The following is a 22,884-nucleotide window of genomic DNA, read 5'->3' on the forward strand; positions in this document are numbered from 1 at the left end:
CAGTTTTCTGCATATGGCTAGCCAGTTCTGAACACCATTTATTAAATAGGGAATCCTTTCCCCATTGCTTGTTTTTGTCAGATTTGTCCAAGATCAGATGGTTGTAGATGTGTGGTATCATTTCTGAGGCCTCTGTTCTGTTCCATTGGTCTATATATCTGTTTTGGTACCAGTACATGATGTTTTGATTACTGTAGCCTTGTAGTATAGTTTGAAGTCTGCCGAGACCAGCTCAGTTGGGGAGACCCTAACCCAGTGGCCCTAGAGGAATTAAAGACACACACAGAGAAATATGGAGGTGTGAAGTGGGAAATCAGGGGTCTCACAGCCTTCAGAGCTGAGAGCCCCAAACAGAGATTTACCCACATATTTATTAACAGCAAGCCATTTATTAGCATTGTTTCTATAGATACTAAATCAACTAAAAGTATCCCTTATGGGAAACGAAGGGATGGGCCGAATTAAAAGAATAGATTGGGCTAGTTAACTGCAGCAGGAACACGCCCTTAAGACACACCTAGCTCATGCTATTGTTTGTGGCTTAAGAATGCCTTTAAGCGGTTTTCCACCCTGGGCGGGCCAGGTTTTCCTTGCCCTCATTCCCATAAACCCACAACCTTCCAGCTTGTTCATTAGGGCCATTATGGACATGTCACAGTGCTGCAGAGATTTTGTTTATGGTGAGTCTTGGGGCCAGTTTATGGCCAGATTTTGGGGGGCTTGCTTCTAACATGTCTCCCTTTGATTTGCAAAGAGATAAAAGCAAGGGCAGCTCGTAGGATTCGGGATTCACATCTGCAGACTATACAAAGACAGACAACATAGATTAAAAGCACAGTCATTGAAATCACAGAGCTTAAGTGTTTTTATCCATTTTAATGGGTTACTAGCTGCTAATTTGTCTGCAGTTCCTTTAAGCACTCCAGTTTCTGGCATTAAGGTCTGATGTGCCTGGGATGCTTTAAATATTTGTTCTTTTAATTTTGCTGTATCCAGAAACAAGTTTGTAGAGTGTCCTTCTAGATGCTTTTTTATTCTTTCCCAGATTTTGATCTTATTAAGAGCATTTAACAGTTTCCACAAATCCTTATATTTAGCTCCTAGAGCGGGCCGTATCATTTGAGGTTGAGGTGCCATTATATAACCATGGTTCCAGATAACAGGAACTTTTGCCCTACTTCCTATCATTTCTACCATCTGACCATTTTGTTCAGATCATCTGAACATAGTGTGGCCATGGCACGCAGACTGAGAGGTGCAATTCAAGCTAAACATCACATTAGGGGACCAATTAATAATTAATGATTCCACAGGAATCATCGTGCAGCACCTCTGCCTGTTCTGCAATGCAATCTTCCTAAACAAGTACGTTCATTTTTTCTAACTGGGCCCAGTCCTGTTTACAAATAGGTTTTTGAGGGTGGTATGCCTCAATTATAAGAGTAGATTTATTACGGTAAATACTGAGATCAGAAAGCATGTGTAACTGTGTCAAAGAGTGATTGCATCTAGGCATTATTACCAGCCCTTACTGAAGGAATGCTCACGGCAGTGGTGATAACCACTATCATAGCTACCATTAAATTATTTATTGTGACTGGTTGTCCCGCTTTCCTCAGGTTTTCTTCCGCCATCTGTGACAGCTTCTTGGCTGTGTTCAACGGGTGTTGCTCGTGACAGTTGGGGTCCTCCTCAGGGTCAGTCTAGACGTGGCTGCAACTGGGGGGTCCTCGGGATCCTCCCAGAGTCTCTTCCTCGGCATCTGGCTCATGATAAGGTTTCAAGTATCCTGATGGTATCCAAATAGGCTGTTGATTTTTGCCTGGAGAAATAGAAGCATAACCTCTACCCCAACTTATTATTTTACCTATATCCCAACTTTTTGTTATTGGATCTTTTCACCAAATAATGCTAGATTCAGTTGTGTATAGGCTGTCCTGTAATCCCTGTTTTTTCTCCTTTTTTGTCATCAGTCATTCGTCTGTATGAAATCGTAACTGAGAATTTTCAATTAACTGTGTGGAGTGAACCATGTATGAAGAATCAGAAATCACATTAATAGGCTTATCAAAAGCAGTCAATACCTCAATTATTGCTACAAGCTCCATTTTTTGAGCTGAAGTATAGGACGTCTGGAAAACTTCACTTTTTGAGCCAAATAAGAAGCTTTACCATTACTAGACCCATCTGTAAAAACATTCTCAGCACCTTCGATTGGTTTAAACTTAGTTATTTTAGGGAGAATCCAATTAGTTAATTTCAAAAACTGAAGCAGCTTCATTTTAGGAAAATGATTATCGAGAATACCCACAAAGTCAGCTAAATGGGTTTGCCAAGTAAGACTATTTATAAAAGCTTGCTGTATTTGTGCCTTCATGAGAGGGACAATAATTTTTCCAGGATCATATCCATGTAATTTAACAATACGAGTTCTCCCAGTCCCTATCATACTGATTTGATCTAAATAAGGAGTTAGAGTCCATGAATTAGTGTTGGAACCGAACTGTCGATTCCCTCCTGGGCAGGGGTCGCCACGAAGGATCACCGACACGAGATTCACAGCAGAGAGTTATTTATTACTAGCGCGCTAGGGTCCCAAGCTCTAAGTTGGCCCTGGGACCCCGACTGCTTGTTACAGGCTGTTTATATAGGCAAACACAAGTTCAAACACAGCTTATGGCGCGAAATTCAAACAAAGCTTAAGGCGCAAAATGATTGGGTCTGTCTATGGCCTGAGCAAGGTGTCTTATGCTAATTGGTTAGAGCAGGACCTTATGAGGTTTTTTTCCTGGAGTTGTTGATTCCGGGAACTTCGAGGCAGGGTGGGACCCCCGGAATTGGCAGGGTGGGACCCCATGAGGTTGTTTCCCGGAATTGGCAGGGTGGGACCCTATCAGGGTGGGTCCCTATCCAGAGCCACCTGGTGTTAATTTTTTCTATATGAGGCCTAGTTTCTAAGTTTTATGAGGCCTAGTTTCATTAGTATGTGGAAGAAAAAACCATTCTACTAAGTCCTGTTCTTGGACAGTAACACCAGTAGGTGAATGCTGAGTTGAAAGGTAGCAATACCTAGAGCAGGTCGTATCGAATTAATATCCCCTAGTAATTTTTGAAAGTCATTTAATGTTTTTAGTTGATCCCTATGTATGGTTACTTTCTGTGGCACAATGATAGTGTCATTTACTAAGGTCCCCAAGTAGGAGTAAGGAATAGTAGTCTGCATTTTGTCAGGAGCTATAATTAAACCAGCGCCAGAAATCGAATTTTGCAAGTGATCATAACATTGGAGTATTATTTCTGGAGTGGGGGCAGCACAAAGTACATCATCCATATAGTGAATAATGTAACACTGTGAAAACTTTTTACTAGTAGGTTCAATTGCTTGCCCCACTTACGTCTGGCAAATTGTTGGGCTGTTTAACATGCCCTGGGGCAGCACTTTCCAATGATAATGCTTAGCAGGCTGCTGGTTGTTTACTGCAGGAATTGTAAATGCAAACCATTCACAGTCTTGCTCAGCTAAAGGGATAGTAAAGAAACAGTCTTTTAAATCTGTAACTATTAAAGGCCAATTTTTTGGAATTATAGCAGGAGAAGGCAGTCCTGGCCGTAATGCTCTCGTAGGTTGTATAACTGAGTTGATGGCTCTTAAGTCAGTTAACATTCTCCATTTTCCTGATTTTTTCTTAATTACGAAAACTGGAGAATTCCAAGGAGAAAATGTTGGAGCTATGTGCCCATTTTCTAATTGTTCAGTAACTAATTTCTCTAAAGCCTATAGTTTTTCTTTACTTAGCAGCCATTGTTCTATCCAAATTGGCTTATCTGTTAACCCTTTTAAAGGTATAGGTTCTGGAGGCTTAACAGTGGCTGCCATCAAAAATTATTTCCTAATCTTTGGCGGGAACTTTGTTTTTCTGCTTGAAGCGGTTCTTTCAAACCTTGCAAATTTTTTTTCTAGTCCCATACCAGGGACATACCCCATTTCATGCATTGTATGTTGACTTTGAGGGCTATATAATTGTTCTGGAATTAGAACTTGTGCTTCCCATTGTTGTAATAAATCTCTTCCCCATAAATTTATAGGTACAGAAGTTATAGTTGGTTGAATAGTCCCAGATTGTCCATCGGGCCCTTCACAATGCAAAATGTAACCACTTTGATATACTTCAGCGGCTTTACCAACTCCAACTATGTTAAATTGAGCCGGTTGAATTGGCCACGTGGACTGCCGGTGCTGTAGAGAAATGATTGAAATGTCCGCTCCTGTATCTACCAAACCTTTAAATTTCTTTCCTTAAATAGATATTTAACAGGTAGGACGTTTATCGGTGATTTGATTTACCCAATAAGCTGCTTTGCCTTGTTTATTTGTGCTTCCAAATCCTCCTGTTTGTTTAATTTCACTTTTTCCCATTCCCACATACAGCACAATCAGGAGCTGTGCCATGAGCTTTCCTGGCTCTGCTTTCCAGGGAACAGAAGTAGATATAACAATTTGAATTTCCCCATTGTAATCCGAATCAATGACTCCTGTATGTATTTGTATGCCTTTTAAACTTACACTACACCTTCCTAAAAGTAATCCTATTGTCCCTGCTGGCAAGGGTCCACAGACTCCTGTTGGGACCTTTTGCAGGGGTTCCCCAGGCAGAAGGCTCATAGCTTTTGTGCAGCATAAATCTACTGCAGCACTACCGGCTGTGGCGGGGGACAGGCATTGTACAGGGGTGAGGGAATTACCTGAGCTGGTGAAACTAGACCGCATAAAACTTAGAAACTAGGCCTCATAAAAAAAGAACTTAAAAAAATTAACACCAGGTGGCTCTGGATAGGGTCCCACCCTGCCTCAATAGGGTCCCACCCTGATAGGGTCCCACCCTGCCAATTCCGGGAAACAACCTCATGGGGTCCCACCCTGCCAATTCCGGGGGTCCCACCCTGCCTCGAAGTTCCCGGAATCAACAACTCCAGGAAAAAAACCTCATAAGGTCCTGCTCTAACCAATTAGAACAAGACACCTTGCTCAGGCCATAGACAGACCCAATTACCACGCGCCTAAAGCTTTGTTTGAATTTCGCGCCATAAGCTGTGTTTGAACTTGTGTTTGCCTATATAAACAGCCTGTAACAAGCAGTCAGGGTCCCAGGGCCAACTTAGAGCTTGGGACCCTAGCGCACTAGTAATAAATAACTCTCTGCTGTGAATCTCGTGTCGGTGATCCTTCGTGGCGACCCCTGCCCAGGAAGGAATCGACAGTTCGGTTCCAACATTTGGTGCGTTGGCCGGGAAGTGGGGTCGTCCGAGGACCCCCGACCCATCCGGCGGAGACCCATCTGGCCCGGGCCACGGACTGCTGACTGAACGGACCTACCAGGTACTTTCGTTTTGTTCTGTCTGTCTTGCCGGCTAACTCTGAACTCTGGGGAGTACTCCTTCTGAATTAAGTGGGGAAGGGGGCAGACGTGTCCGGCACCTTCCCACTTACGCCCCGGGGGACGCCCTGGCGGTAGTCTGGGAGAAGGCTGACGACTCAGTCAGCCTCTTCAAATCTGTAGGCAGGCCGCCCCTGCCGTCTGAATATTTTGTAATCTTGTGGCGCCACTCTCTGGCCGCGCGGCTTCTCCTTACTTGTCTGGTCTTTGTTTTTGTTACTTTCGTTTTGTCCTTGTTATACGTGGACAAAATAAGACAGACGTTGATGACTCCTTTGTCTCTGACCCTGACTCACTTCCCTGACGTTCGGGCTCGAGCCCACAACCTCTCCATAGAAGTCCGTAAGGGACGATGGCGAAAATTCTGCCCGTCCGAGTGGCCTACCCTCCATGTTGGGTGGCCCCAGGATGGAACATTTGACCTCCCAATTATGTTACAGATTAAAACAACAGTAATAAATCCTGGGCCACACGGACACCCAGACCAGGTGGCCTACATAATTACTTGGGAGGATCTGGTCCGAAACCCTCCCTCTTGGGTAAAACCCTTCCTCCATTCCCCTTCCCCATCCCAATCTACCCTCCTTGCCTTAAAAGCCCCAAAGAATCAGAATCTGGACCCGCATAAGCCAGTCCTCCCAAATGAACCCCAGAGGGACCTCCTCCTTCTTGATCCCCTGCCTCCTCCACCTCAAAACCCCCTTCTGGGACCTCCACCTTACACTTCACCCTTGCCCCCTGTCTTGTCCCCAGCTCTTTCCTCTACCGCCTCGGCCCCTACCCTTTCTCCAACTTCTCCCTCGGCCCCTCCCTCCACCCCGTCTCCTTCGCCAGCCCCGCCCAAACTCACCCCTCGGACGCCGCCGCGCCGCCGACACCTCCTCGTCTCCGCTTGCGGCGGACTGAGGACCCAGAAGGCCCTTCCACTTAGCAATCCTCCCTTTTTCCCCTCTGTACTGTCAATCGCACGGTCCAGTACTGGCCCTTCTCTGCCTCTGACCTCTACAACTGAAAAACCCATAACCCTTCCTTTTCCCAAGACCCCCAGGCCCTAACCTCGTTAATAAAATCCATTCTCCTCACTCACCAGCCCACTTGGGATGATTGCCAGCAACTCTTGCAGGTCCTCCTAACCACTAAAGAAAGGCAGCAAGTCCTCCTGGAGGCCCGGAAAAATGTGCCAGGACCAGGAGGCCTCCCAACCCAACTTCCCAATAAAATAAACGAGGGATTTCCCCTCACCTGCCCAGACTGGGACTATGAAACGGCACCAGGTAGGGAGAGTCTCCAAATCTATCGCCAGACTCTGTTGGCGGGTCTCAAAGGGACAGGAAAGCGCCCCACAAATTTGGCCAACGTAAGGACCATAACTCAGGAAAGGGATGAAAGCCCGGCAGCCTTCATAAAAAGACTTCTGGAAAGGTTCCAAATATATACCCCATTAGACCCAGAGGCCCTAGAACATAAGGCTACCGTAGCTATGACATTCATAGACCAAGCTACATTAAATATCAAAGAAAAACTCCAAAGACTAAATAAAATCCAAACCTATGGATTACAGGAATTAGTTAAGGAGACAAAAAAAATATATAATAAAAAAAAAAAACCCTAAGGAAAGGGAAGCCAGGTTAGCGAAGGAACAGATAGAGCGAGAAAATCGTAAAAACCGAGTGAAGGATAAGCATTTAACAAAAATCCTGGCGGCAGTTGTGAGAGAGAAAGGACCAAGGAGAGAGGAAAAAAAGCGGAGGCGGCCGGCTGGCCCCCGTGTCTTCACATCATGGCAACCACCGCTATGCTGGTCAAGGACTCTACTAAGTTAACCCTTGGGCAGCCACTAACTGTTATTACCCCACATACTCTAAAGGCCATAGTGCGATAGCCCCCGGACCGGTAGATAACCAACGCACGCCTAACCCACTACCAGGCCCTCCTACTGGACACGGACCGCATCCAGTTTGGCCCTCTGGTCACCCTAAACCCTGCTACGCTGCTGCCGGTACCAGAAGACCAACCAAGCCCACACGATTGTCGGCAAGTACTGGCTGAGACCCATGGAACACGGAAAGACCTTAAAGACCAAAAACTCCCAGACGCGGATCACACCTGGTACACAGACGGCAGCAGTTACCTTGACTCAGGTACCCGGAGGGCGGGAGCGGCGGTAGTAGATGGCCACAACACCATTTGGGCACAATCACTACCTCCTGGCACGTCTGCACAGAAGACTGAGTTAATAACACTAACCAAGGCCCTAGAGCTGTCCAAAAAAAAGAAAGCTAACATTTATACTAATAGCCGGTATGCCTTTGCAACGGCTCATACTCATAAAAGTATCTATAAAAAAGGTCTCCTAACCTCAAAAGAAAAGAAAATCAAGAACAAAGTTAAAATAATTGCCTTATTAAAAGCCCTTTTTCTTCCTCAAGAAGTGGCTATAATTCACTGCCCCGGACATCAGAAAGGACAGGATCCAGTCACAGTAGGACAAAACCAGCCACACAACTATTAAACATACTTATACCCCAGAAGACCAGGAAAAAGCAAAAGCCATAGGGACTATAAAAAACAAAGACACTAAAAACTAAAAAAAAAAAAAAAAAATAGTCCTTCCCCAAAAGGAGGCCCTGGCAATGATCCAGCAGATGCATGCCTGAACACACTTAAGTAATCGAAAGCTAAAATTACTGATTGAAAAAACTGACTTTCTAATCCCAAAGACAAGTACCCTCGTAGAACAAGTGACATCTGCCTGTAAGGTCTGTCAGCAGGTAAACGCTGGGACTACCCGAGTGCCAGAAAGAAAACGAACTCGTGGTAACTGCCCAGGAGTCTATTAGGAAATATACTTCACTGAAGTAAAACCTCACTATGCTGGATATAAGTACTCACTAGTGTTTGTAAATACCTTTTCAGAATGGGTAAAAGCCTACCCCACCTGGCAAGAAACGACACACATAGTAGCCAAAAAAATTTAAAAAAAAAAATCTTTCCTAGATTCGGACTTCCCAAGATAATTAGGTCAGATAACGGGCCGGCCTTCGTTTCTCAGGTAAGTCAGGGACTCGCCAGAATATTAAAAATTAATTAAAAATTACATTGTGCCTATAGACCCCAGAGCTCAGGACAGGTAAAAAAAATAAATAAAACAATAAAAGAGACCCTTACTAAATTGACCTTAGAGACTGGTTTAAAAAATTGGAGACGCCTCCTATCCTTAACTCTGTTAAGGGCCCAAAATACACCTAACCGTTTTGGACTCACTCCATATAAAATCCTCTACGGAGGACCTCCCCCTTTGTCAACCTTGCTTAACTCCTTCTCCCCCTCCGATCCTAAAACTGACCTACAGGCTCGGCTAAAAGAACTCCAAGCAGTACAGGCCCAAATCTGGGCCCCCTTGGCAAAACTACCAACCAGGACATCCACAAACCAGTCACCCCTTCCATGTGGGAGACTCTGTCTACGTTAGACGGCACCGTACTCAAGGACTAAAGCCTCGGTAAAAAGGACCCTACATTGTTCTCCTGACCACGCCCACAGCCATAAAGGTTGACGAAATCTCCACTTAAATCTACGCATCCCACGCCAAGGCTACTCCAGAGACCGTCCGGACCAACACCACTTAAGACATGAAAACTCCGACGCTCCGCGGACCCACTCAAGATAAAACTCTCTCGTATCTAACTCCTTACTTATTGTTTGCCCTTCTTCCCTGCGCCGTCTCTAGTGTAGTTTTTGACACTAACACCCACCGGCCATTTAGCCTGACCTGACAGATAATTAATTTTAATAATCAAGAGGTCTTAAATAAGACCTCCGAAAATACTCCTATAAAAACTTGGTTTCCAGACCTCTATTTCAACCTAAAAAAAATATATATATATAACAAAAAAATAAAAAACACAGGCCCCCGGTTTACTGGTCCCACAAGAGTCCTATTAGAAACTCCTCAAAATAGACAAAAATGAAAAGGACAGACTAGAAAGGTGTCCATCAGCCGGAACGGGTTTTATGCCTGTCCCGAATTCAGGACAGAACAAATAAAAAAAACTTGTAAAGATCTGACTCACTTGTATTGCAAAAACTGGTCCTGTGTGACTACTAATAATAAAAAATAAAAATAGGCCACAAAACCTTAGTATATAACCATGTCCTTTGTCCAGCCCTGTACCACAACCCGATATTCGAAAAATTGCAACCTGGTTCGCATCAAGTTTAAAGATGTGGCAAAATCTAATAACAGATAAATAACAACAAGGTTAATATAGGGTCTCTATTTATACCAACACAACCCGCCTAAAATTCCCCTCCAAATCAGACTATTAGTCAATCCAGACACTGCCCCTGTTGCAGTAAGGCCAAACCAGGTTTTATTAAAAACTAGGAAGCGCCCGGTTTCCATATCAGAGAAGCCCCAACTAAAAACTCCTCAAAGCACTTCCCCGCCCTTAATCTCCCTCACCCTCGCCAACATGTTAAAAATTAGGGTAACGACTAGAGTTGAGACCAGGACAGCAGCCCTAGTGCATGGTAACCATCATCTGCAACAACTTAAAGTAGCCATAGATAAAGACCTTAGAGCCATAAAACAATCTATCACAAAACTTAAAGAGTCCTTGACTTCTCTGTCTAAAGTTTTATTACAAAACCGACAAGGACTAAAAATTGTCTTTCTGAAAGAGGGCGGGCTCTGTGCAGCCCTAAAAGAGCAATATTGTTTTTATGCAGATCATTCAAAAATAGTTAAAAATTCTATGGCAAAACTAAAAAAAAAATTAAAAAAAAAAATCTCAACAAAGTTAGTTTAAAAATTAGTACAACCAATCCCCTTGACTTAACACCCTAATCTCCACCATCTTAAGACCCCTCATCCTGCTCATACTCATCCTGACTTTCAGGCCATACATACTCAACCACTTACTCACCCTTATTAAAAATAAAATAAACATAGTACATACTATGGTTCTGACCCAACAATACCAGATCCTCAGGACTGAAAAAGAGACTCAAGATTGAGCCTCTGACACAAAAAGAGGAGGGAATGAAACTAGGCCGCATAAAACTTAGAAACTAGGCCTCATAAAAAAAGAACTTAAAAAAATTAACACCAGGTGGCTCTGGATAGGGTCCCACCCTGCCTCAATAGGGTCCCACCCTGATAGGGTCCCACCCTGCCAATTCCGGGAAACAACCTCATGGGGTCCCACCCTGCCAATTCCGGGGGTCCCACCCTGCCTCGAAGTTCCCGGAATCAACAACTCCAGGAAAAAACCTCATAAGGTCCTGCTCTAACCAATTAGAACAAGACACCTTACTCAGGCCATAGACAGACCCAATTACCACACGCCTAAAACTTTGTTTAAATTTCGCGCCCTAAGCTGTGTTTAAACTTGTGTTTGCCTATATAAACAGCCTGTAACAAGCAGTCAGGGTCCCAGGGCCAACTTAAAGCTTGGGACCCTAACACACTAGTAATAAATAACTCTCTACTGTAAATCTCGTTGTCGGTAATCCTTCACGGCGACCCCTGCCCAGAAAAAAATTGACAGTTCGGTTCCAACACTGGAAATGCCCCGGTTTAGAACAGGGCCCCGCCCCTCATGGCATTCCCTGAAATGGGGACACTGACTAGCCCAGTGTTTTCCTTTTTTACATTTTGGACATATTTCAGACTCAACAGTTTTCTTTTTTCCCCTATCTGGCGGCCTGACTCGCTGATTTTTTCTACATTCTTTTTTAGTATGACCATGCTTCCCACAGTTAAAACAAGCCCCAGGAAATGGAGTATTTCCTTTATCTACTCTCAGTCCTGCCATTGCCTGTGCCAACAAGGTAGCTTTATGCAGATTACCTCCGATACCATCACAGGCCTTGATATAATCAACTAAATGTGCTTTTCCTCTGAGAGGTTGCAGAGCAGCCTGGCAATCGGGATTAGCATTGTCGAAAGCTAATAACTGCAACACTATATCCTGAGCAGCCGAATCTGCAACCATCCTTTTAAGAGACTCCTGTAACTGAGCTATAAAATCAACCTATGGTTCCCTTGGTCCCTGTTTTATAGCACTAAAGGAAGGGTATTGTTCTCCACCTGAAGTGATTTTTTTCCCAAGCTCTAATGCCCACTCCTCTAAGCTGTTCTACGGCGTCATCCTATGTGACCAGTTGTGCATCTAAACCAGCCCAGCCGCCAACCCCCAAAAGTTGATCTGCAGTTACAGTAATTTGAGATTGGGGCATGGGCATTGCGAGCAGCCTGAATGGAAGCTGCATCCGCCCACCAAGTTTTAAATTGTAAGAACTCAGCAGTAGTTAGACAAGCTCGAGTAAGAGTGTCCCAGTCAGTAGGAATAATCCAACTGGAAACAGTAACATTCTTTAACAGTCCCATTACAAAAGGAGAACCTGGTCCATACTGACTTATTGCTTGTTTTAAGTCTTTGAGTAATTTAAAAGGAAAAGGCTCAAATGTAGCTGTAATTTTTCCCTGTTGATCTGGGTGGTGTATTCTAACAGGGAATTGCCAGGCCTCTTAATCACCCTCTTGTCTAGCTTGCTGAATTCCTGCCTGAATAGAACTAAGAGCAGTCGCTGGAGGCACTGCTCGAACAGTCACTGGGGCAACTACTTTTCACCCAGTGTCCTCTGGAAAAGAAAGATCTGGGGGGTCATTTTCTTCAAAATAATAATGAGGGGGTGCAGAAGGGTAGGGATGAATCTCTCCTTCCTTTGCCACTTTGGCTTTAGCTGGTAAATAAACCTGCTCTGTAACCTCATCTGTTACTTTGCTATACTCTCGTTCCTCATTATCAGTGTGAAAAAGTTCCAAGGTGAAACGAACCAGACCCCATACCTGTCCCATTGCTACCCTGACGCTTCCGAGCTCCCCTTCTTACTCACCACGGGGATTGCTTTAAGAGTACTCAGGTGTCATCCAGCTAGTGTGCCATTCCAACCCTCTTTCCGGCGACCCTTCGACCTGGATTCGAGCCCCCATGAATGGGCGCCACTTGCCGAGACCGGCTAAGTCAGGGAGACCCTAACCCAGTGACGCTAGAGGAATTAATGACACACAGAAATATAGAGATGTGAAGTGGGAAATCAGGGGTCTCACAGCCTTCAGAACTCAGAGCCCCTAACAGAGATTTACCCACATATTTATTAACAGCAAACCAGTCATTAGCATTGTTTCTGTAGATATTGAATTAACTAAAGGTATCACAGAAACGAAGGGATGGGCCAAATTAAAAGAATTGATTGGGCTAGTTAACTGCAGCAGGAACATGCCCTTAAGACACAGATCGCCCATGCTGTTGTTTGTGGCTTAAGAATGCCTTTAAGCAGTTTTCCACCCTGAGTGGACCAGGTGTTCCTTGCCCTCATTCCTGTAAACCCATAACCTTCCAGCTTGGGCATTAGGGCCATTATGGACATGTCACAGTGCTGCAGAGATTTTGTTTATGACCAGTCTTGGGGCCAGTTTATGGCCAGATTTTGGGGGGCTTGCACCCAACAGAAGTCATGTAGTGTGATGCCTCCAGCTTGGTTCTTTTTGCTTAGGATTGTCTTGGCTATACCGGCATTTTTTAAAAAGTGTATATCTTATTTATTCAACTTAGTTGCAGTCTCTTACATCTTCCCCAAATGGTTTTATCTTCTCTCTTTTTGCCAGTTAGTCTTCCCTTCTCATTGCCTCTAGGGTCACATTGCCTGCTACATCCTCCCTTCTGTCATCTGTGACTTCTAAATTGTGAGCTGGGGGAACAAGTTTACCGTGATCAATAGGTAGCATTTGCAAGATTCATTTCAGAATGACTCTGAAGTTCATTATGATTTCTTCTTAGGCCTTTGGACTATTTAAGAAGTTGTTTTTGTCTTAAATTTTCGGTCTTGAAATTCTAGGTATCCTTTTGTTTCTGATTTTGGCCTAATTAAATGATCAGAGAACATAACTCTGTATGATAACAGTTTGTTATATTTGTGGCAACTAGTTTTATGGTCTAGTATATGGTCAGTTTTTGTAAATATCTGATGCATTCTAAAAGAATGAATATTCTTTCATTGTTAGTTACAGCATTCTATGTCCTGTACTCTTGTTTGTTTAAATCTTTTTGGTCTTTACTAAATTTTACATGCTTATTCTAATATCCCACTACAATTGTGGTTTTGTAATTTCTCCTTGTCATTCTGTCAGAGTTTTGTTTCTCTTGAGGCCTGATTATGAAACATTTAACACTTTTATATAATTTTTGGTGGATTGCACTTTCATCTACATGAACTATGATGCTTTTTAAAATTAGTTATAACTACACTAGGTTTTCTTTGCCGTGTGTGTGTGTGTGTGTGTGTGTGTGTGTAGCATGACTTTTTCATCCCTTTACTTCCAACATTTCTTATTATGTTTTAGGTATTTCTTTTAAAAACAGCATATAGTTAGATTTTTTTTTCTTGTCTCTTAAAAATCTGGTTTGTTAATCTTTCTCTTTCACTAGAGTTTCTAATCCATTTACATTTAGTTTAATTAAATTGAATGTATTTAACATTTTATGTTCTACTTTATATCGTCTTACCTCATTATAGTTTTTTTTCCCCTCTCATTTATTGACTTCTTGTTGTTGTTGTTGTTGTTGAGAAAGGGTCTTGCTCTGTCACCCAGGCTGGAGTGCAGTGGCACAATCTCAGCTCACTGCAACCCCTGCCTACCACGTTCAAGTGATTCTCCCACCTCAGCCTCCTAAGTAGCTGGGCTTACAGGCGACTGCCACTGTGCCTGGCTAATTTTTTTTTTTTTTAGATGGAGTCTCACTCTGTCGCCCAAGCTGGAGTGCAGTGGTGCAATCTCAGCTCACTGCCAGCTCTGCCTCCCAGGTTCACGCCATTCTTCTGCGTCTGCCTCCTGAGTAGCTGGGACTACAGGTGCCCGCCACCATGCCCAGCTAATTTTTTTGTATTTTTTTTAGTAGAGACGGGGTTTCACTGTGTTAGCCAGGATAATCTCGATCTCCTGATCTCATGATCCACCTGCTTCAACCTCCCAAAGTGCTGGGATTACAGGCGTGAACCACCATGCCTGGCCAGTTTTTTTTTGTATTTTTAGTAGAGACGAGTTGCACCATGTTGGCCAGGCTAATCTCAAACTCCTGGCGTCAAGTGATCTACCCAACTTAGCCTCCCAAAGCGCTGTATATATTCTTATAAGGCAGTTTTGTTAATGATTGACCATGTGTTTCAGAGGTCATAGTGGAAGAATTTTAGGAGATGGAGCAGACGTGGCAAGTGAGGTAAGAAGAAAGAATATAAAGAGCTATGTGTGTGGTGATCAGAGTCCGAGTCATGAATGAAGGCTTTTGAAGGCTGGGCCTGTTGAGGTGGTAGACACAAACTGGGGAAAATAATTTAATGAGGTTAATCCTGCTGGTCTGAAGGCAGAGAGTAATTGTGAAACTGTGGCTGTTGTAATATGGAAGGAGAGGTATGAATCTTGGCCTGGAAAATGTAGAACTCTGGCACCTCTTCCTCATTCCTGGTAATAGTGTTATGAAACAATTCTTTCTGTTTTCTAGAGGTTATCCCTTCTCAAGCAGAAAATTAAGAACTAATGAGCTAGGGCATTTATTATAGATGGTAAATTAACTTCTGTACACCTAGAGTGGTCCTCGCTGTCAATGTCTTTGGGACAATGGGGAAAATAGTCCCTCAAATCATTTTTTGTAGGGCTTAATTATGCCATGGAACCCTGGTTAATACTGTTCTGGATACTAATCTTAGGTTGGTTTTATATATGCACATTTCTACTAATTTATAATGTGCCTTTTTAATGTATTTATTTGAATGAATACAAATTCTCATTTTTAATGTAGGCAAATGTGACCATCTTTTTTATAGTTTATGGTTTTTATGTCTTATTTAAGATATACTGTCCTTCCCCCAAGATTATAAATATATTGTCTTATATTTCCCGTTGAAAGCTTTAAACATTTTGCCTTTTGTATTTAAAGTTCTTTCTTTGTCTAGATCTATTTTCTGTATGATGGTACAAGGTCGGAATCTGCTTTTTTTTTCTCGAGGAAGATCAATTGTCTCAACATCATTTATTAAACAGTTCATCCTTTCAGTAGTGGTCCGCAGCGCCAGCTCTGTCACACACAGATCAGATTTTCAGATATGCATAGGACATTTTTTGTGTTCTTTATTCTGTTTCATTTGACTGCCAAAAATATACCAAAATCAAATTGTCCTAATTATTTTAGTTTAGTAAGCGCACGTATCTGGTAGAACACATTCATCTCCCTCCTCCCCACATCCCACCTTGTTCTTCTTCAAGAGTATCTTGGCTCTCTGCTTTTCCCCCATTAAATTTTAAAAATCACTGGTCAAAGTTCCAGGAAAACCCAACTGGGATTTTGGTTAGAATTGCATTGATCCTATAGAATAATCTGAGGGAAAACTGACATCTTTACATTACTGATTCTTTTTCATGTTTGTCTTAATTCTTCCAAAATGTGTCACTGTGTTATTGGCAATTTATGTGGGAATATAAGAGATGTCGGTGTATGCCTGTTTGTCAAGATGAGAATAATTTTTTTTATTGTATTTCTGAAAAATAGGTACTTGAAAATTCAGTCAGTGCTGTGTATTTATGCGTACCTGAAAGTTCAGCTATAAAAAGTGTCTGTCCTTAAAATAAAGGAGCATTTTCCTTATGAGAACAATTGTGGATTTAGGGATGAGGGTCAAAGTTCTTTTGTGCCCAGCTCAGAAGCAGTATAGCAAAACAGTTAAGCAAAGCTTATGTGGGTCACTTATATGCATGGGCAACCATGAGAGGCAGTAAACAAAGTGGATATGAGCTTGGAGCTTGTGTCTCGGGAGCCACACTTTCTGTGTTGAAATTCTTGTTCTGCCACTTATTACAAAATACTTCTGGTGGGTCAGGTTTTTTTTTTCTGTAAAATGGGGTGAGTAGTAATACTTACTTCTTTGAGTGATTGTGAAGAATAAATAAGTTAATATACATAAAGCGTTTGGTCATTAATTATCACCCAGTATAGAAGGAAGATTGGTGAGGTGGTTGAGATCATGACTTCAGCAGTTGTGTATGTTCAACTTTCCTATGTCTTTCCTCTCAACATCCCCTCTACTTCTTCCTCATTTTTAGTTAGTATATTTATCAACTGAGTATTAGAACATAGTATAATAGTGAAGAGTATAGGCTTTGGAGTCTGGTTAACCTGGACTAAAATGCTAGCTTTACCCTTTTTTAGTACCATAAGGCAAATTAATCTCTAGCCTTCAGTTTTCTTACCTGTAAACTCGTAATAATAATAATGTCATAGTTTACAGTTGTTGTGAGAGCTAAATAAAATGTGATTAGCATAGTTTCTTGCACGTTTCAAATTTTATTTTTTGTCATCATCATCATTATTATTATCATCTGTATTCTTATCTGTAAAATTGGGATGATACAACCTGCTTGGTAATACTGTTGGAGGACTAAATCAAATAATGTATGTAAAGTGCTTAGTATGATGACTGAAACAGAGTATATGTCCAATAAATGGTACTGTAAATGTGTTTTTATTTAGTTTTTCATTTCTGTTTTACATACTGTATACAAATATAGATTGGTGTTTGAAAATAGCGTTTCAACCTTATATGCTATAAGTACAAATACCTTTTTACTTCTGTATGGCCTAAGACTTTTCCTCTTTGTATCAGTGGTGCTTGATGAGAAACAATAGTCCTCTAAGTCTGACATACCCAATTTTGTCGTACTTTCTACTCTTAGCCCACTCTTATTTACTGTGAGTCAGTTGCTTTTTTCCTTTATTTTCATTATATCTGATATTCTGTGATGTATATCTTTTAGTTTTTAATGGTAGAATCTTTTAGTTTTTATCTTTATGTTTTTTATTAACATGTTTATCCTCTGCTGATAGTCATGCAGTAGATTACAACAAACTTCTATTAGCAGGAAAGTTTCATTAAGCTTCAGGCTCTTAATCTTAAGGTTATATATGATCCTTTTACACAAGTGTTGTCTAAAATGGTTCTTTTTAATTATATTATTCTTAAGCAATTTTTGTTTTATTGTTTTTAGAAGAGAACAGTTGATAGCCAAAAAACAAGAAATGGTCATTGATCAATCTATCTCATTCTACTGCTCTTTCTTTTCAGAGTGGCAGACAACACACTACCTTTTCAGCAGAATCAAGTCGAAGCCTTTTGATCTGTCTACTTTGGGTTCTCAAAAATGCAGATGAAACAGTTCTACAGAAGTGGTTTACAGATCTCTCAGTCTTACAACTAAACCGGCTGTTAGATCTGCTTTATCTCTGTGTATCTTGCTTTGAGTATAAAGTAAGTGGTCATTATACCATTGCAAAGAACAAGAAAGGAAACATAATGCGGAAAAAATAGAAGAAAATTTCCTCAAAACCTGTTCTCTTCTAATGTTTAAATTTTAGGGGAAAAAAGTGTTTGAAAGAATGAATAGCTTGACCTTTAAGAAATCAAAAGACATGAGAGCAAAGCTTGAAGAAGCTATCCTTGGGAGCATAGGAGCTAGGCAAGAAATGGTACGCCGAAGCCGAGGACAGCTCGGTACGTACACAATAGCTTCTCCTCCTGGTGAGAATTTCTTCAATTTCCTTGAGTTATATATTGTAATGATTATTGTTGCTAGTCTTAAATGTCAATCCTATGCTTTTCAAAAAGCATTTTAACTGTAACTGTAAATTAACTTGAATAATCATTTCTCTGCAGTAATACAAGTTAGAATTATGATTAAGGTGAGTCAACATACCCCCTAGTTTTCTCTAGATAGTCTTGGTTCATACCTGTTGCCCTTATATAGTTAATAGCATCCATCCTCCCTTTTTAAAAAGACTTTATTTTTGTAGAGCAGTTTTAAGTTCACAGTAAAACTGAGCAAAAGTACAGAGATTTCCCATATACCCCTTAGCATGCATAGCCTCCCCCATTATTAACATCTGCCATCAGAGGTGCCTTTATTGTAACTGGTGAACCTACATTAACACATCATCACCCAGAGTCCATAGTTTATGTTAGGGATGATTCTATGTAACATCTGTTTTTACTTTTTTTTTTTTTTTTTTTAATTGAGACAGATTCGCCCTCTGTCACCCAAGCTGGAGCACAGTGGTGTGATCGTGGCTTACTGCAGCATTGACCTCCCTCGCCCAAGCAATTCTTCCACCTTCACCCCCCAATACACACATACCCTGGTAGCTGGGACTACAGGTGTGAACCACCATGTTCAACTAATTTTTTTTTTTTCTTTTTTAGAAACTGTCTCACTATATTGCCCAGGCTAGTCTTGAATTCCTGAGCTCAAGTGATCCTCCCACATTGGCCTCTCACGGTGCTGTGAGCCACCATGCCTGGCCCATTTTTACTCTTTATTTGCAAAATGAATTAATATGCCCTGTATGTAAGGCAAAAATATTGCCCATCAAACTCAAATAGCAGTGAGACAAAACAGTTTAGTAGTATTTGAGACTGGTTTTCTAATCCCAGATCTGCTACCCATTAGCCAAATAACCTTGGCCAAGTCACTTAATCTCCCCACCTTCCTTTTCCTTATAAATTTGTGATTGTTTTCAGAATTTAGAAGATAGTGTAACTAACTGATCTTATCATCTTTATAGTAATCGTGTATGTGGAAACGTTTTGTAAATTCTAAAGTGACATACAGACAAAACTGTTGCTAAGAGTTTCTTAAGGCCAGGACCATGGGTTGGTCATCTGTGTAGATGATACATGCCACAGCACAATATGTATTTGTTGACTTAAAATATGAATGTAAGTGTGAATGGATTTTTAATTGTTTTCTGACAGTCAATTAGCATAATAATCATCTGTTTATCATTTATATACTGTGTGTTTTATAGTAATGAAAAGACAGTCTTTGCCTTTAAAAAAAATAGAGCACCATTTTTTCACTTTAGTTATACACAATTTAAGGTGTACTTTTGGGTTTTCATTCATTATAGATGGAAACCCTTGGCTGGGCGCAGTGGCTCACGCCTGTAATCCCAGCACTTTGGGAGGCCGAGGCGGGCAGATCACGAGGTCAGGAGATCAAGACCATCCTGGCTAACACGGTGAAACCCCGTCTCTACTAAAAATACAAAAAAATTAGCCAGGCGTGGTGGCAGGTGCCTGTAGTCCCAGCTACTCGGGAGGCTGAGGCAGGAGAATGGCGTGAACCTTGGAGGTGGAGCTTGCAGTGAGCCGAGATCGCGCCACTGCACTCCAGCCTAGGTGACAGAGCGAGATTCCATCTCAAAAAAAAAAAAAAAAAGAAAAGAAAAGAAACCCTCTGAAAACGTATGAAAATTAACTTTTACTGAGATCATTTAATTATTACCAAACCCTAATGAATAATTATAGTCATCTTTTAGATTAAGAAAATAAAACACAAAGAAGTAAATAACTGCCTAAGATCATAAACTAAGTGACAGAATCAGGATTTTTTGATTTCTAATTTAGCGTTCTTTCTATTATACCACAACCCTGAGGTTTATTTTTGGAGAGAATGGAACTATTAACAATATACTTGTTACATTTTTTAACCTGTGGCCTCAGGAAATCTATCTTTGTTTGAATGTAAGAATTGAAGTCTTTTTATCTTATAATTCTTGTAATTATTATTTGTCTTGTAATTCTTATTTACATTTCTACATTTAAGTTAGGTCAATAATAGACATTGGTTTATTAGGTCTAATAATAGACATTCTTTTATTTTTCTTAACTTTCAGTTCTAAGACATTATTAACTAATGAGACAGTTTTGTGGGAAAAAATGTAAATGATAGAAAATTATACTTAATTTTGCTAACTATCCTAATATAGGCATATCTTTTTGTTTTTTTTCCCATAAATTTCTTAAAGACGTGGATTTCAAAATTTAAAAAAGGGAAAGAGATAAGGAAAGAAAGGAAAGGAAAGGGAAAGAAATTGGAAGAAATAGAGACATGTCCTTTATTTTGCAGGAAATCATTCTTATTTCTCAGTATTTTTTGTATTTCTTTAATTGACATATATATAGTTGTATTTTTCAGTATTTTTAAAAATTTCTATTTGAACTCTGAACTTTTACTTTCATTGTTCTTCCATCCTCTCAACCAATTTAAACTTATCATTTTCAAAAACAAGCAGTTTTGTAGTTGAAAGTTTGAAATTATGACTGAGTCCATTATTTAAATGTATATTTATATTATCCACATTCTCAATGCTGTCTCTACTTCTAATGGATTTATATGAATTATTTCTATTGCTGCCACCACTTAAAGGAACCCATACATGCAGTCTGCCTTCAAACCTAGAAACCTCTTAAGGGAAAACTCCGTTCTTCCTCTTGTTCTGCCTTATATAGACCGAAAGAAGTAATTACTTTAGGAGTCCTTCCTATTTTGTTTATGTATTAAACAGAAACTTACTGAGCTCTCAGTATGCACCAATTTATCAGCCTAGACATAACATGCTGAACAAAGTACATATCATTTCTGTTCTTAAGGAGTTTATATACTTGTGGTCCTAAGTGTTATGGAAAGGAACAAAGCAAAGGAAAAGGAAAAGGAGGTAGGTATTGGAGAGTGTGAGGCCTTTCTAAGGAGGTGATAAATGAAAATTTGTGAGAAGAACAAGAAAAAGGAACAACAACCACTGCAGAGGTTGTAAGTCAGAAACATAGAATATATACTGATAGATTTGCAAGAAAAACAGCAGTAAGCAAGAGGAAGAATGGTAGGAAGTAAAGTCATATCATGTAGGGCCTTATAAGCCATGGTTAAGATTTTAAGAAAATCAATGTTAGAACATTTGCTTATTTAAATGGATATTGTTTTAAAAAAAAATACTGCATATAGCAAGTACATTTCTTCTGAAATTATTGTGAAAATTTTTAATAAAAAGCACCATTGTCAGGTTTTTCTACTTGTACTGAGGATAAAATGGCTTGTACAAATTATTGTTGTATTTCTTACATGATTGCAAGTATACATATATGTGGTCCAACTGAAATATCATTTGAAAATCGGCTTTGAAATTTATTTGACAGAGAGAAGTCCATCTGGAAGTGCCTTTGGAAGTCAGGAAAATTTGAGATGGAGAAAAGATATGACTCACTGGCGTCAAAACACAGAGAAGCTTGACAAGTAATAGAGCTTTCTATTTTATGTTACTGATGGGTGTGTTGAATTTTAAAATGCAAGAGGAAAATGATAACTTTTACTTTATATTTGTATTTAGTATTGACATTTAATAAATATGCTTATTAAGTCTTGGACAAAATATTTAATTTTAAAATTTTAGATTTAAAAAGATTTGGAGGAAGAACTTCTCGTGGTATAGTAAGGCAAAATGTTATATTTTAAACTCCATTTTCTCTAAAACATCCTCTTGTAAAATGCATTCAGCAACTATTTTTGGAACATATTTTAGGTGTTACATTGAACTAATTTTTTTTTTTTTGAGATGGAGTTTTGCTCTGTTGCCCAGGCTGGAGTGCAGTGGCCTGATTTCGGCTCACCGCAACCTCCGCCTCCTGATGAACTAATATTTCAAATATTACAAAGAATTAGAAACCTGACATTTGTCTTCATGGAGCTTATAATGTAATTCAAGAAAGACAAAACAATACAGGTCTTCTGTTTCTAGCATGAAGGCAGACTTGATACATTGACTGATCCTACTGCCATAAACACCTGCAATGCACTTACATGAGTCTTCTCACTGCCCAAGTGGCTGCAGGTAAACTTGCCTGGCTTGAGATCTGGCATTGAGTCAAGGGGCTAAAATTTTTCTCTTGAGAATTTATAATTGTAAGTTAGCCCACAAGTAGCTTCACTGGCCCATAAAACTTTGAGAATGGAGTGACCAACTCATTCAGGTTTGCCTAGCACTCTCCCAGTTATAGCACATATTGTCCCACATCCCAGGGAGCCCCTTAGTCCTGTTCTAAGGCAAACCAAGATGATTGATTACCGTGTCTGAGAACTGTCATCAGCCCAAGCCTCAGAAGATTCTCACAAATAAACTTTCACCAGTATTTTCTCACAGACGGTTAAATCATAACACAGAGGAAACAAGTGAGAGCCAGCAGAGAAACAAGTTTCAGTACCATATGTATGAGAGCTTGAAATAATCAGATATTGAATGTAATATTAAAATTCTTAACCTTTGAATATGTGCTTTCCTTTCTTTTTCTCCATCTGTCCAAATCTATTTCTCTGATGTTTTTTCTACTTGTGTTATTTTTTAGAAATTACAGAGTAGCCAGGTGCTACACTATCAGTATATTGTTTTATTTCTGCATTTGTAGAACATGTTCTCTTGGTTTACCTTGCTGTATTTTGAGGGAGACTTTTTTGGTGTTCTCCTAATTCTTTCTGTTTAAACCATCTTATGTTTCTTTATAAAAT

The 22,884-nt window shown here is 40.5% G+C and overlaps 1 protein-coding gene across 15 annotated transcripts in view; it reads left to right on the top strand.

Annotated features, from left to right (window-relative positions):
* The window catches only part of LOC105495176 (dedicator of cytokinesis 7), a 234,095-nt gene that overhangs the window by 158,945 nt on the left and 52,266 nt on the right, over nucleotides 1–22,884 (top strand). For 8 of the 15 annotated variants that reach the window (XM_024797039.2, XM_024797040.2, XM_024797042.2 and 5 more), the window contains 3 exons: nucleotides 17,616–17,798; nucleotides 17,906–18,068; nucleotides 21,522–21,618. In XM_024797039.2, the coding sequence (XP_024652807.1) occupies nucleotides 17,616–17,798; nucleotides 17,906–18,068; nucleotides 21,522–21,618 (443 nt within the window). The remainder of the gene's footprint in view (nucleotides 1–17,615; nucleotides 17,799–17,905; nucleotides 18,069–21,521; nucleotides 21,619–22,884) is intronic. The other 7 variants (XM_024797041.2, XM_071092112.1, XM_011764450.3 and 4 more) reach the window with 1 other exon arrangement.

Source organism: Macaca nemestrina, chromosome 1 (assembly GCF_043159975.1).
Source record: "Macaca nemestrina isolate mMacNem1 chromosome 1, mMacNem.hap1, whole genome shotgun sequence".
Lineage (NCBI taxonomy): Eukaryota > Metazoa > Chordata > Mammalia > Primates > Cercopithecidae > Macaca > Macaca nemestrina.